Below are 16,600 nucleotides of genomic sequence, written 5' to 3' on the forward strand. Positions count from 1 at the left end.
TTTGTGGCATTCATACCCACAGAATGAAACAATCCAGGTAGGTGATGAGGAGCAGGAAAGTAGGAGCATCACCTTCTTCCTCATCAAACACTTCGGGGAAAAGCAGTAACTGCAGCTAATTCCCCACCACTTTGCTTTATTTACCATCTAGCCCAAGGTTTCCCAAACTTGGGTCTCCAGCTGTTTTTGGATTACAACTCCCATCACCCCTAGCTAGCAAGACCAGTAGCTGGAATGCTGGGAAATATAGTACAAAACTAGCTGGGGACCCAAGTTTGGGAAACCCTGATCTAGCCTGATGATCAGCTGTGGAGAGTTCAAAAGCTTGCAAAAACTTCTGTTGGCCTAATAAAGTTATTGCCCTGATACAGATTTTGGGTTCATTCTTCTTATGAGCAAACACTGCTGCTTTTACCTTTTGTGTAGCTTCAGGAACCATCTCTTGAAGAATCACATAACCTCCTCCCATTCCTTAAGACCAAGCCAAGGTACATAAGAAGAGACCAGCTGAACCAGACCAAAGGTCTATATCAAGTCCAGCAGCCTGTTCTCAGTGGCCAACCAGATGCCTATGGGAAACCAACAATCCAAGCCTGACAGCAACAGCACTCTCCCCACCTGTGATTCTTAGAAACTAATATTCAGAGACACACTGCTTATAACTGTGGTGGTAGAACATAGCCACCATGACTAATAGCCATCAACAGCCTTACCCTCCACAAATCTATCTAATCAACTTTCAAATCCATCCAAGGCTATTCAGAAGGCAGATTCTTTCAAAATGTAGTTCACTTTGTTCATTTCTGGAAAATTTACAAAATAGTCAACATTTCAGCAATATGATCCAATAAGCTATTATTTAGACCTGCGGTGTGTTGAAGGCATCAAATATTAAAAATGAATGCAATGAGTCAAGCTTACCAAAACTATTTTCAGTAGTTAAACTAGCTTGCCCTATTTATCCCTTTACAAAGTGAGACCACTGTTGTTCTTGTGGTCGTTGTGGTCTAGGTTTCATCTCTGCATAAGCTGTCCATATCAAAGGAAGGAAAATCAGGAAAAATACAGGTGTCAAAGAGAAACACAGGTTGACCAACTAAGCCCAAGCTGAAGGCCTTGTTAGCATCAGGTACCCCATGGTTGTCTAGGAGTAGGTAACCAGATCCAATAATGTCTGTGTACCACTCCTAGCCAATTAAAAGGCTAAGCAAGGAGTTGGGGCCTGAGAAATCACTAGAAAACCAGGAAGAGTATATTTACTACAACTTCCTGCACCCTTTGCTCCTCTGGTTCTTAATCTTATGAACAATGTTTCTCATCCTGAGCTAAGGGGAGTAATTTAGCCTTGTTGCTGTATCAGTTGTTTAATCACGGCAAGCATTTCAGCTTGCCAAATGGTGGGGTGGCCTGTTCCGTTTAGCCGCCTGAGGAGAAACAGGGAAGTGCTGCCCTTCATATCCCCTCACTGCCTCCCTGAAGCCTCACTTACTGGGGTCACACGGCGGCAACTTCTGGGTTCCAGTGAGATCTCGCAAGAGCTCCACAAGATCTCCACAGGGCTCATGCAAGATCTCACCAGAAGCTGCAGTTGCGGTGGGGGATGGGCAGGCTACCTGGAGTGGCATTGGAGAAGCGAGGAGAAGTGGCTGTAGCTTCCAGTGAGATCTTGTGAGATTTTGCAGGACTCTTACAAGATCTTGTTGGAACCCGGAAGCAGCAGTGGGCAGGGTGCATGCAGCAGCGCTACCCCTTCGATTCTGCTACCTGAGGCATCTATCTCAGTCCATCTCATGGACAAGCCAGCCCTGCAGATGAAATGATCCCCCTTCTCCTCCCTTCCATGTACTGTTCTGGTGGTTGTCCTGACACAAACACTGACCCTGTTTGGAGAAGGGTGCACATGAGTAGATGGGGAAAAGCTTACTTATGCAAGCAGAAGTCATTGCATGGGCTTTCACTGACAGGACTCATTAGTTGGATCCTGCCCAAGATATCTCACAGTACTGTATATTTAAAAATCCCAATTAAATTAACACGATTGCCTTAATGTTGATGTCATTAAACACAGGAAAGTTTCACAAGCTAGTTAATACCAACAATATAGTTTGGGAAGGGGAAAACATTCTAAAATTTGAAGTAATTTTAATCAATGCACCAGAGTCTTTTAAATCCACTTGCTACTTGCTGTTCACAGTTCCAGCCTTAGCATTCACAATCTGTATCAATGCATATACCTTATCAGTCAGAGGACACCATCTACAGCACTTCCACAACTGAAGTCACAGTTTCCAGGCACCAACCCATAACAAACCAAACATCTTCTGCAAATTCAGTCTTATTCTTTTAGAAGGCTGGAAAGCACATTTCGGATGCAATCCTGAAGCTAGGGAATTGGGGAAATTAAGTCAGTTATTAAACCTCATCCGACAAGTTGCTGGGCTTTCACTGGCAGAGCAGAAGATAGGGCAAAGGAGCACTCAGATTTCTTTTAAATGATTTTCTTCTAGAACTATTCCCTTTCCATTGGAAACAATGAATGGAAAAACAAATCTCTGGTTTTGTGACAGGTTGACAGACTGGGAAGGCATGGAATTCTTCGGATCCAACCCTTCTTCTGGTCATCTCCCCATTTTTTGCTCTACCGATGTTGTTACTGAGTTAGGGATGTGGACATTTCAAGGAAGGGGATGAGAAAAGGCCATGGCTCAATGGTAGAGCATCTGCCTTGAAAGCCGAAGGTTGCAAATTCAATCTATGGCATCTCCAGGTAGGTAGGAGAGACCCCTACCTGAAACCCTGGACAGCAGCTGCCATCAATGTAGACAAAAGTGAGCTAGTTGGACCAACGGACCTTCCTATGCTCCTAGCATATCTTCCTCTCTGTGGTGAGAGCTGAATGACCTTTGGAGAAGGAGGTCCAATGCCTCCTATTTTCCCTGGACTGCCCTCCTAAGGAAGAATAAGATTACTTGATCCAAATAACTTTGCAATTACTTTTCTTGCTTCTAAAATTAAGCTCTGGTACAAGTTCAGTTCTCTCCCTATCCCTACTTCCAGTTTCCAGCTGGCAGTGAAATACAAAGTGCCAGAAGAAGGGTTAAAAGAGTCTGTTATAATGGTGTTTCTGACCAGAGCCAGAAATAAATTAGGAAGTTCCAGCCTCATCTTTCAATACAGAGTCATTGTTACTTGTTATAAAAATCATTTGCATTTTTAATGGTAATCCAAACACCAAACCCTTTTAAGTTACCATATAATTCCTTGACAAATGTGTTTAATATATAAGAGAAGGAACCCCAACATGGCACCTATAATCAAACTGTAATCCTCCAAGAATGCAGTCTCTTTCTTTTTCAGCTTATTCTGAAGCACTTCCATATAAGTGTATGCTTTTTAGCAGTATGAAATTGGCAGCATTTCTGTTGTATCACACTGGATAAAAATCAGGCCAGGTGGAGAATGACAAACAATTCTAGCAAACATTTAAATATATATGCAAACTGATGCACCAGTTCCCTGCAAGGTACCTCTCTCACCTTATTTTACTTTTTTGTTTGTTCAATAAGATATATGCAGAGGAATAATGCATGGGAGAAAATACTATGGGAAAAGTTGTATTATTAATTAGCAACTTGCATCTGTGCATAGCTGCAGTCCAACTATAAAAACAAAGTATACAACAGCTGTTCATCAATTAGTTTTTGATATGAACAAATATCATTTGCTATAAGGTATCCGTATGAAAACTAGAATTCTGGCAGAAATAAAGCAAAAGGTGACAGATATCATTTTTAATATCTGTGTTTTATTATACAAACACACACACACATTTGACAAAGGCAAAGGCATGTGGTTACTGTCAGAATCTTAATCGAATTTTGCAGGGCTCTGTTCTCTGCAGCAGACAAATTCATTTTAGACAATTTAATGGATGTCACTGAAGACCACATTCATTAAAATTCAGATCACATAGCTAGACATTACCTTTTCTCATGAGTCAGTTTATATCAGTAAAAGGAGAAAATGTGAAAGGAAGTAAGGCAACAGAAAGGTGGGGTTGGGACAGGATTCTGTTATGAAACAGAATGAAAACATCAAGGGCAGTATGAATTTCTGTACAATTCAAATGAGCTGTCCAGGTACTGTGTACCTACAGTATTCCAAGTCCCTTTCATTTCAGTGAATGTGCTCTAAGCATGACTAAGCCTACATCCAGCTCTGTATCAGTAAAATTGTTACACTAGAAGTTCAAGAGTCGTTTTGTTTTTGTTTTTGTTTTGAAGGCCTAACATAAAGGTTATTACCAGATAACCTCCATGTTTATAAACTTTCAACACTCTCTGAAATCTCTCCTTTGCTGGTACTGCAGCTCAGACCTCTTGCAAATGACATTTCCCTTCCTGTCGTCTCCTGTGTTGTTTACCAATGACAAAAATCCAGGCTGAGCTGGTAACCAAGGAAAGAACCTTTCTCTGTTACCTATACCAGAGCCAAATTTCACTATCTTCATAGTATAACAATGCATGGTGGCAGCATACGCCGCAAAATATAGAATTCAGACCTCTGCACTCCCCATGCATCAGCAATACTTTCTTGATTCTGTGACACACTTCCACTTTCATCCACAGACACGCAAAGACTGCAGCAATTGTCATGCACAGTGTAAACTGCAATCTGCATTCCTCAATAACATGTTGGCTATGGCGTGTCTGTGTAAGGCAGGTAGTGCTTATTTATGTCTGTCAAACAGCACAGCTCTTTTGTGCCATGCAGCATGCTGTCTGCAGTTGTGTTGTCTTTGACTGGCCTGTGATCTGCAAGCAATGCGTTTTGTACCTCAATGAATTTTTTATTCCATCTGATCTTTTCATCTATGAGATGGTTAGTTTCTTTGAATGGTTGGTGCTGCCAGTACGTAGTTGGTCGGATGTCTGATGGGAAACGGGTAATTGTTTACGATGTCAGAATGAAGCACTTGAGCTGAATCCTTCATGTGGGAACTACCCACTGCTGGACTTAAGTGAGTGCCGGGCCAGGCACTGTGCCAATCAGTATAAATGTGTAGATGGGCCTTGCTATATCTTTTGTGTGGTCTGTAAGCCATGCAACACTGTGTTTGTTTTGTGTAGGATCAGTACAGTTCTCTAGAGGGGGGGGAGTGCTGCAGTATTTGGCGTGTGGGTTGCCATGCTATGTGTTTGTATATAGTAGTATCTGTATCATGTGTCTGCAAAGAAATCTGCGAAATGCTGTGTCTGGCTAATGGTCTGCACTGCACGGCAGCCTGTAGTATTATGCAGCTGTAGCACCATGGTAGGTGCTTGCATGCACATAATGTCTGTAGGATCTTATCAGTCAGGGAAAACTACTATGCTAACATCTGTCCGAGACAAAGCAGCATAGCAAGGTGCCTTATACAAAGTCAGACTGTTGGTCCATATAGCTCAGGGTTGTCAACACTGACTGACAGGGTTTCAGATGGGGAGCATAGCCAGCCCTACCCGGAAATTTCAAGGACTTGTTCTTCCACTAAGACATGACCCTTCCAAACAACATAGTGTGTATGGTGACCATGTGCCATTACTTAAGTCAAGATACTTGTCTGACATGCCTAAACAGTGTTGTCAGTTTTTCATAGGCTAGATGTCCATATCAAGGTGTGCTGTGGGGGGGGGGGCTGATGGCTTATGGTGCAGTCACCCTGCTGAAGCTAAGGAGCCATTAGATCAGGGTTGGTGCCCACTTGTAAAGCCCCTAGAAGACCATGTTAAGTTCAGTGAAGGAAGAAAGGTGGGGTGCAAATATATTAAATAAGTAGCGTCTGTCCTGATGACCAGTGAAACACCAACGTATTAAAAAGAGCACCGCCGTTTTGAGTGGTTTTGCCAGACAGTGTGGCAACATGAATAGGCAGAGGACAGGTGGAGCGGCGTGATGAATGGAAGCTGGAGCACGGCATCCGTTCCCCCCGCCACCCCGTTGCACATGCCAGCCTAAGTTTGTTATCCCAAACCCCTTGACTTCCAAGCAGACCCCACCCCATCCCACCCATTCGCAATATGGTTCCTTCAAACAGGTGCAGGTTAAGCTCGTAGCCGCAGGGCGGGTGAGTGAACGACTGCGCGCGTCCGCGGAGAGGCCGTTCGCGCCTCCGGCTGCTGCAGCCTGAGGTAAAAGCGCCCCTCCGAGGGCGTTTCCCGCCCTTCCTCCCCAGGGCCGTGTGAGCGCACCCACCTGCCGAAGGCGTGGCTGGCTGGCTTGGGGCGACGTCCCGCCTCCAGGGACCCCCGGGGAGGTGGGGGAAGCCATCTTCCCGCTCGGGGGCTTCTCCTTCCTGTCCTCCTCGCTGTCCCCGTGCCGCTCTCCTTCCAGTCCCGCCGTGCTGGGTCTGGTAGCAGCAGCCGTAGCCGTCTCCTCCTGCTGCTGCTACTCCTCCAGCTGCCGGCCTCAAGCGGGCCAGCGCCAACGGAAGGCAGGCGCTGGGCTGCTCATGCCCCGAGGTCCCTCTCGCCTCTTCCTTTCACCTTCCTCCGTCCCGCTTGCAGCCGCCCTTCTCGCAGCAGAGAGCTGGTCTCGGCGCCGGCCAAAACAGCACGCCCGGATTCCCTCAGCAGCCCGCCTCCCAACCTGCAATAGGCTGGACGCTGCAATGGGGGTGGAGGGGGAGCGTAGAAAGAGAAAGAGAGACAGAGAGGAGGGGAAGGGCGGGAAGAAGGGCACGCGACTGGTCAATGAATGACCTTCCCCGAAAAAGTCGGAGGCCGCCGCCGCTTCGGCTCCCTCGCTGCGCCCTGGCGGTTGGAGAGCTGGGGCGCTTCTTCAGGCGCGCCGCAGCCGCCCGGCTTAGTGCCGCGCCAGCCTCCAGGCTGAGCCTCTTCTCTCTGTGTGTGTGTGTGTATGCGCGCGCCCGCGTCTCAGTGTCTGTCGGGGGTGGGAAGAGAGCGAAGCGCACCAGCGCGGGGATTATTATAGGAGCTCTCTGTCCCTCACACACACGCCCAGAGGTGAGAGGAAAGGAAGGCTCGGCTCTGCGTGAGGTCATGGACAGCTCCTTGGAAGAAGGCTCGCTCCGGTGCTGCCGCTGCTGGCGGACGGAGGTGGCACAAGGGGGAAACGGGTGGGGAGGCGCAGAAGGGGCGAGGCACGTTTCTAGGTGGGCGAGCGGTTTCCCACATGTTAATATTTCGGAAAGGAAGACAGCCGGGTGTGTGCATGGCAGGAGTCCAGTAGTCCTGTGTGGCTGGCTGAGGACTGGAGGCGGGCGAGTGGGAATGCAGGGCTGTCCAGTCCATGAAGAAAGGCTCAGGACCCCAGCCCAGCACCTCGCAGGATTTCTGCCCTGCACAGTGACTTCATTTTTTTCCTGTCACGGCTTTGTAAGCGTCGTGAGCACACCCACGCAGAGGCGGTGGCCTGAGCGTGCAGCGGGGGTGTGGTCGCCAGAGGAAGGGCTTTCGCTCTCGTGCTGCTGCTCGGCAGCTTCATCCCTCGTAGGGCAGGCGCACCAGCGGGATAAACAGAAGCAAACGCCTCTCTGCCTGTGCTAGGTAAAGGTAAAAGGTAAAGGATCCCTGGACGGCTAAGTCCAGTCAAAGGCGACTATTTGGTGCGTTGCTCATCTCATCTTGCTTCAGGCTGAGGAAGCCAGCATTTGTCCACAGACAGCTTTCCTGGTCATGTAGCCAGCATGACCAGAACGCACAGAAACGCCCTTTACCTTCCCACCGCAGCTGTACCTGTTTACCTACTAGCACTGGCCTGCTTTCAAACTGCTAAAGTAAAGGTAAAGGGACCCCTGACCATTAGGTCCAGTCGTGGCCGACTCTGGGGCTGCTGTGTTCATCTTGCTTTATTGGCCGAGGGAACCGGTGTACAGCTTCCGGGTCATGTGGCCAGCATGACTAAGCCACTTCTAGAGAACCAGAGCAGCACACAGAAACGCCGTTTACCTTCCCGCCGGAGCGGTACCTATTTATCTACTTGCACTTTGATGTGCTTTTGAACTGCTAGGTTGGCAGGAGCAGGGACCAAGCAACGGGAGCTCACCCCGTCGCGGGGATTAAAACCGCTGACCTTCTGATCAGGAATCCCAAGAAGCTCAGTAGTTTAGATCACAGCGCCACCCATGTCCCGTATGCTACTCCCATGGCGTTCTGAGTTATCTGAGCTTACTCCCAGATAACTTGGTACAGGATTGCTGCCTGAAGGGTCCGTTTCATGGATGACATAATGGCTGCATTCTTATAGCCTAACGTATCTGGGAGTAAGCCCCATTGAACTCAATGGGACTTACTTTTGCATGGTCATGGGTAGGATTGTGTCATAAGCACAATTGTGGCATGGACTGTCTAGGGTCGGTAGTGCTATATCTGCTATACGAACAGGGAGAGCAGCGAGGATCCTTGGCCTCCCCATCCCCAGCAGAGCCATCCCCGGTGCTCCTCCAGCTTGTACGGCAGCCAGCACTGGGCTGGGGGATCCTTTACCTGCTCGGCCAAGGGGAGCGGCAACCGCAAACTTCTCAGCTGAGCGGTTAAAAGATGCAGAGGGAGGAACAAGCTGTATCGGTGCCTTGTGGCTTTTTTCTCCCTCTGTGCAGTATGAGGGCAGAATGGGATGGCGGTTTCACTCAGCAATATATCGCTGGTGAAACTGCCACCGCAGTCCCTCTGCTAGCAAAGCTCGCTGGAGGAAGTCGCTAGCAGAGGGACTCAGGAACACTGGTGGTTTCAACAGCGCTATAGTGCTGAGTGAAGCCGACATCGCGGTCTGCTCCTCATACTGGTCCTGGGTGATATATTGAGATATCGCCCAGACCTAGAGTCCACAGTATTTAGCTAACTGGGAACTACTGACATTGAGGATTAGTCTGTATGCTCTGCATTTATATCAAATATGTCATGTCTTGGAGGGCACGTTCTGTAAAAGTTGTATCTCAATGCATTTTTTACTGATGGAAAATATGAGTCAATTTCCTGACATGTTTAAACTGGTGAAGATGACGTGAAATACAACAGAGTCATTTAGAATGCCAAATATACTCCTCTGTCCTCAGAGTATCCCTATGTTTATATTTTGAAACTGAACACAAGTTGGAGCATGGTGTATTTTTTTGCATCTACAGAAGATGCCACATCTGAATTCTAAATGCACAAATGGCTAATATATGCTACTGTATGTCTTCCCAGGTTATTTAAGCCCTTAATGCATGACACTTCAACAGCAAGGCTGTTATACAGAGCAGGTGCAGACTAACACTTCGGTGTATAAAAGACCAGTTCTGTGGAAGAATACAGATTTGAAAATTTATGGTGGAGAGTAGATCGAAATAGGAGCAGAGAAGGAAAAATGTATTGACAAGAGGATATAAAGCAGACAGCCACCTCCGTCATAAATCTATTTGTTATGAACGGTGTCCCATTGATTTCAACAAAGATCAGCTCAGAGGTAGTGCCTGATGCTTTAAGAAAGTGTAAAAAGAGCGGCTGGCAACAGGAATTTGTTGGCATTGGCAGACTCTGCTTGGCTCAGCAGAGAAGGTTCCCAGAACTACTTGGATCAAGATATTTTTAAAGATCACATTATCTCGTTCCTAAAAATCAATAGCCACTACAGGACTGTTGGGTATGTTGGGATGTAAATGTCTTCCATTCCACAGACCACTCACTTGATGCTTGTGTGGATAAGTTTCAAACCTGTTTTTCTGCCTTTCCCCTCTGCTTATTTTGTTTATACATATATTTTGTTTGTCAATATCAGTGTTACACATATACATCCAGTTCAGGTCTTTACACAGATTCGCATATCCACCTGTATTCTTCATTCTGCAGCAAACACCTTCAACATCCTTCTATTTCTTTTGGCATAGTGTAAATTTGAGCTTGGTAAGAACAACACATTCCCTAATTCTGAACTGGCTATTTAAAGCAAATGTCGGCAAGACCTGAAGTTCAAGTGTTTCCCAGTGTTGCACACCTGGTAATCAATATTCGCATAGGAAGTAAGTTGTGATTGTAAAATTTCCTTTTCCGTTTTGCTATTTAAATGAATCTAAATTGATGTTTTCTTCCTCCATGTAGCAAATGAGCAGCATTATCTTCCCATAGCAATTGCCATCCTTTCGCATTATGTAAAACATAAACTGCTGAAATGAGAATGCTCCATCAAGTGATGGCACTTCCATTATAAATATATTTTTTCTATGCTTAAAACTTTACAAATTTTAAACACACAAACACAACTGATGTAGGCTTCCCCCAGAGTTATAAATATAGTGCCATCTGTAGGATCGTTTAAACCCACTTTGGATTAATCTGGTCTCATGAAACCTTTTATTTATACCATCATCATTTGTTTGTAAGCCACCTTTCCATGCTCAAGGCAGCTTGCAACATCAAATAAATCACATAATTCACTCTAATAGTCACAAAAATATAGCAACATTTAAAATTAATGAAAACATCTAATTAAATATACAATAAAATTAAACATTCCATGCATAATTCAAAACAAAGTCTAATGCAAAAATAGTCTTCCAAAATCAGCAAAAATAATGCATCTCCAAAATTAAATATTGACCCCCAACAAGAACTCATAAATAACACCCCCACCCCAATAGTCTCTAGACATCCTGAGAAGCCAGCTGTATTCTTCCCATCTTCCCTAATGCATTATCCACTGTTTGTGCCTGGGAGTTAAAATGTCCTTTCAAAACAAAAATGCTTGTTGACTTGGTTTCCCACCCCCCACCCCCATTAGAACAGTGATTTCACAGTCCAGTTGCTCTTTTTGGATAAGTGGCCTGCAACATTCATATAATCCACTTATTCTGAAACATTTCAATTATCAGCCCACAGAAGGTCTTGCACCATTACCAGCTACATTCAGTTCACTTCTTGCATAAGATGGTTACATAATCGCAACTAACCTTCTCTTAAACTCCTTTTCTTTCCCGCTTTTTGTCTGTGCATCCCATTATAGAAGCATGCACTACATGCAGTGCCGAGAGGTTTTGTCCTATGGCATGGTTATATATAGACATGCCCTGTACAAATACATTTAATAGTTCTTCCCAGGAACACGTATCTGCAGCAAACCCCTCCCCAATCCTCCCTGTTGCATCTAACTGCCTAACCTACCAGGAGGAAAGGGCCATGGTGGTTGTGGTATTACAGTCTAACCAACTGATGCTTATCCAGCAGTCAGTCCCCCTGAGTTACCTCTAAAACAGGGACAGTGGACCTGTGAAACTTCAGATGTTGTTGGACTCCCATCAGCTTGTCAGCATGGCCATAAGTTAGGGGTGATGGGAGGTGGAATCCAACAAATTCTGTACCACAGGTTCCCCATCGCTTCTGCAGAATAAGAACTATGGATTGCAGATCCATAGTTTGCACATCTACTCAGATGTAGTCTCTACAGAGTCCAGTGGGACTTACTCTCAGCTAAATGTGAATCGCATTTCAGTCATACGCATGGATATTTACTGAACAGCCATGCTTTTAAGCATATTAACCTGACACTGGTGAATATTGGAATTGTTTCAAGGATTGTATACATTCAAAACTGGCCTTTGCTAGGAATAAAGGTACCTCAAAGTAAACTTGAAATAAAAAAAACATTTAATGCAAGATAGATCACTGAGGGAACCATATGTTATACGTTTATTGTAGGCAGAGGCTTTGATTTAAAAGCCCCTTCTCGTGCTTTATTTTTTTGCAATTGATTTTCCTTCCTTCACATAAGGAAGCCTAAGAGCTGCTTTCAGTATAACTTTGGATGATGGGCATCTTAAAGCCGGAGCTTCAGGTTCTGTATTGTGTTTTAGAAATCCATATATTTTCACTCTCGGGCAAGCCTTTGGAAAAACTCAAAGGCTGGCTGGCTTGTTTTGAAGCTATATATGGGCATAGCCAGGATTTTTGTTGGGGGGGGCAGAACCCCAGTTTGCTATGTATTTTTATTGGTTTTTATTGATTGGGGACAGCTTTCCCTCCCTGCCCCGCTTGCCTATGCCCATGAGGGTATAACTGATATTAATGTGGTATGCCTGCTGCAACCATTCTAAATGATGCTGATCTGTATTTTCCAGTTTTTAAATATGATTGGTAACCTGGCAGTGGGAATCCCAAACATCCAGTAGGATGGCTGGGTAAGGTAAAGGTACCCCTGCCCGTACGGGCCAGTCGTGTCCGACTCTAGGGTTGTGCGCCCATCTCACTTAAGAGGCCGGGGGCCAGCGCTGTCTGGAGACACTTCCGGGTCACGCGGCCAGTGTGACAAAGCTGCATCTGGCGAGCCAGCACAGCACACGGAAATGCCGTTTACCTTCCCGCCAGTAAGCGGTCCCTATTTATCTACTTGCACCCGGGGGTGCTTTTGAACTGCTAGGTTGGCAGGCGCTGGGACCGAGCAACGGGAGCGCACCCCGCCACGGGGATTTGAACCGCCGACCTTTCGATCAGCAAGTCCTAGGCACTGAGGCTTTTACCCACAGCACCACCCGCGTGGCTGGGTAGCTGACTTCTTTATTAACTGGTTTATCTATCAGTCTGTATCTCACTGACTTCAACAAATCTTGGCAATTTTAAACTAAGCATTGCTATTGCTATGCTTTATTGTTAGTTTTTATAGTCTGGCTAATTACTTGTAATGTTATTGCTGACCTTCTGATTTTAGCCTCTATAAATTCCAGAGAGGAGTAGGTGTATCAACGTGTAATAAAGGAAGAAAGACTGCCCTGTAGAGTTTTAAAGAATAACAAATTTGTTGTGGAATGAACTTGCATAGGTAAGTGATAAAGTCAAACATATAGGCTGAAATCATTCCCACTGAAATTGAAGGGAATTTTTAAATGTTTAATTGTTGACAAGTATCAACACCACCACTGTGATAAAATAAATGAATAAAGGAACTGTTTAATTGTGGAAAAATCACACCCTTACAATGAAGGTTATACCCTTAAGGTGCATTTTTTCTGCTCAAACAGAAGTCCCACTCAATTCAGTGGGACCTGCTTCAAGGCAAGGGTGCATAAAATTGAGCCTGAAAAGGACCAAACATTAATTAAGAAACCCAAGCATAATGCAAAAAGCATTTTCACATATTACCTGTGATTTATATATACCCTTCATCACCCAAACATGCTTATTTCATCTTGAACATAGAAAGGCGTATCCTTGCAAGAAGTCTGTTCCTGTTGTTTTCACTATTAGCTGCCTCCCTTAATAAGTAGTTATTCTTTATTGAAGCAAACTAATTGATTTTGTTTTGCATTGTTTTATTGATCTTGTAATGCACCTCAGCAACTGAGTCATGTTCTGGTGGAATGGTAGGATAAAAATATTTTCAATTAATATTGATAGTCAAATCTCATTCCTTTGACATTTTTCCAGAAGGGTCATCCATCTATTTGGGGAACAGAATGTCCAGTTTTGGAACAGGTGTTTGAACCCCTTGTTTTTCTTCATTGGAATAATATTTTCTAACTGATTTGAATGTTATTCTTGAACAACATGGAAAGGAGACTCTGAATATTGAATTTGTATTAGAGCTTATGGACCTGAACTATGGATGGTGAACTGCATCCTTGCTGAGAAGATTATATGATAAAGACTTCTGTGATAAAACAGCTGTCAACATGAAGCATATCCGTGATTGATCATAATTGTGGGCTTCGGCTGACCAAAAGCATTTTGTATTACTCATCCATCAATTGCCTCCAAAACAAGCTTTTATATATCTAATCATATCCAGCCTTGTGCTAGATCACTATCTACTTCTTGTTGTTGTCTTTTTCAGAGGAATGCTGGACTAGTCATTCCCTTCCTTCCTTCCTAGAAGAAAATCAGTTCTGTATTACTGCCATTCTTTAAATGAGTCATCCTTCAGTGTCCAGGAATCAGCTCTTTTACACTAAGTTGCTGCATCACACACAGTCATTCATTATAGGCTTATTCCTACAAATGCTGCGCCAATACAATGGTGTTGTATTGGAGCATCAATAGCAGGTCTTATCCTCTTCTCTATAGATGTATACCAGGAATGGTTCTGATTCACATGCCTACTGCCTGGGCCCAGGATTGTTTCTAATGATTTGCTCATATATGATGGAATAGCCAAGTAGGGTGGGTGTTTTTTAAAAAAGAATAATTAAATTGTGTCCTGAATATCAGCAATCTAATGTCATCATATCCCCCTTTTCTAACTTTTTTCCCCAAAGGACTCTCCACCAGCTTTTGCCTTTTTCAGCCGATAATGGTGTGAAAAAGTAGGGAAAGGATAGGGATCAGTATGAGGTTGGAGAGCAGAATAAAAACTGATTAATATGCCACTGAGTTTTGGATAAAACAGGATCAGGACTAAAGGCCAGGAGTACTAAACTAGGAGGAAGCACTTCCTCCAGCTGTGTCCAACTGACAGTAGAACCACTGAAATTAATGGAGCTAACACTTCCGGGTTAGCGCAATCGCTGAATGGCGGATTTCTCCCGGAGCTCCGGGAGAGATCTGCTTCGCGGGTTCGGGTCTTGTTGCTCACGGCGGAGCAAGGACCCTTAAAAGTCACAGGCGCGTAGCCTGTGAACCGGAGACTCGGCGGGCACCTTTGCCCCCCTCCCGACGTCGTGAAATAGCCTTTTTAAAGGCTACAGATCAGCCGAGGGTGCGGGGAGCGGTGCTGAGAGTCGCTCACACCCAGCCTGCGAAGCGAAGCCGCGTCGCCAACAGCGGAGAGCGCTGACTTCTTCTGAAGATTTTGGATTAAAAAAGAGCAACTTTCCGTGAGTAGGATTGAGTTTGCATCATAAATTGGACGTTAAAATTTACGAATTCGGGCACCGAGACGGATAAGTACTAAAAAGGAAGTCTGCTTACCGTCCTGCAGCAAGATTAAAGCGGAAGACAGTGAAGCTGTAACTTTTGACAGGAGCTTTTTACAAGCTAAGAAACCCAACACCAAGTAAAGAACTCCCCCCCAAAAGGCAGGGGAGGGGGGGAAGAAGACTTTAAAGGGATTTCCTGCCTAAATTAAAGGAGATTGAACTGATTACCGCTGTTTATCTACCTGGGGGTCGGACTGCCAAAAAGAGGAAAGACACCGACTAAGGACGGCTGTTACAAATAAGGTTAAAAAGTAACTGATATATAAACTTTGGTTACTCTCAACTTGAAACATCGTATTTGGTTACATAGTAAGTCATTTGCAGGACATTTTCAATTTGGATCTTTTACAAAGTAAGGGACTTGGAGGGCTTTTGCTTTTTGGAAGTGTGGGAACAATTTAAAGTTCAGAAACTGATTTTGCGCCCTCTAGAGGATTTGGTTGTTTCAGCAACTAAGTGGAAGTTAGAACCTGAGAACTCTTTATTGTTGACAGCTTAAGAGTGTGGGAATGACCTTGAATGAAAGACTTTGTTATGGCAGATGGTAAACAGAGAGAAGATTCACAAGAAACAACTCTGAGATCTGGTAGACAATACAAAGTGGACTCTTCTATGCAAAGAAGGGCCTCTGTATCAGGGGCCCCGGCAACTGCAGCTGCGACAAAGGCAAGAGTGAAAACAATGTCTTCAGAAGATGCGTTTACAGGCCTTGGGAAAAATAAGTGACTCTTTAGAGGAATTAAAGAAGCAAGGTGCGGAAACAAATAAGAAAATTGAAGAAATCTCTGGGAAAATTGATCTGAATACAAAAAGTATAACTGACCTCGGAAATAAAGTGAACTCTAATGCAGAAGCAATTGGGAAACTATTGGAAGACTCATCTACAACGCGAAAGATAGCTGAAGAAGCGAAGGAAATTGCTACGGCTGTGGAAGGGAAACTTCCACCGGTGTACAGGAAACTGGATGAGTATGAACTGACACTCTCGATGCAGGATATGCAACGTAAGGAGAAAAACCTAAGGATTAGACTTGTGCCGGAAAAAGAAGGAGACAACTTGGTGGATTATTTGACAAAAGAGTTTTCTGACTTTTGGAAGCAAGATTTGAAAGAAGAAGAATTTAAAATAGAGAGCGCATTCAGGTTGGGAACAAGGCAGAAGAAGAATAGACCCAGAGATTGCTTGATAACTCTAAGATCCAAAGAAGAGAGGGATAAAATATTGAACCTGCATTATCAAACAACCCTTCGGATTGAGGATTTTTATATTGAGATTTTTAAAGACATCCCTAAAAGCATCTTGGATGCAAGAGGCCCTTACAAGGATTTGGTGACACTACTGAAGAGGAACTACATACTATTCAGGTGGGAGTTTCCCCAAGGCTTGTCTTTTAAGTACAAAGGAAAGAAAAGAAGAATAAAAACAGTGAGTGATAAAGACAAGTTCTTGGGAGAACACGAGGAAGACCTACAGAAAGAGACCCATCCAGGAGAAGGACATCCTTCAAGATTAGATAAAGACACAGAACCATCGACAAAGGACGAACAACAATTGGGAGCTGTAGGAGGAATTAAATAACCCCATCATGGCTTTGCAACTTCTAACTTGGAATTGTAATGGTTTAAATAACCCTCGAAAAAGAAAAAATATATTTCATGCTTTAAAGAAAGATAATTTGGACTTGATTTGTTTACAAGAGACCCATGTGACAAGAGCAC

At 44.5% G+C, this 16,600-nt stretch overlaps 1 protein-coding gene across 2 annotated transcripts in view; it reads right to left on the reverse strand.

The window, feature by feature from the left end:
• Window positions 1-7,026, reverse strand: part of ANK2 (ankyrin 2) — a gene marked incomplete at its 3' end in the record, with an annotated part of 315,375 nt that extends 308,349 nt beyond the window's left edge. The window contains exon 1 of one of the 2 annotated variants that reach the window (XM_083631489.1): window positions 6,235-7,026. In XM_083631489.1, coding sequence (XP_083487615.1) covers window positions 6,235-6,309 — 75 coding nt within the window. In that variant the 5' untranslated portion in view covers window positions 6,310-7,026. The remainder of the gene's footprint in view (window positions 1-6,234) is intronic. The other variant, XM_083631494.1, reaches the window with a different exon arrangement.
• Between the last annotated feature and the right edge of the window lie 9,574 nt (window positions 7,027-16,600).

Source organism: Podarcis filfolensis (assembly GCF_964270895.1).
Source record: "Podarcis filfolensis genome assembly, chromosome: 9".
Taxonomy (NCBI): Eukaryota; Metazoa; Chordata; class Lepidosauria; order Squamata; family Lacertidae; genus Podarcis; species Podarcis filfolensis.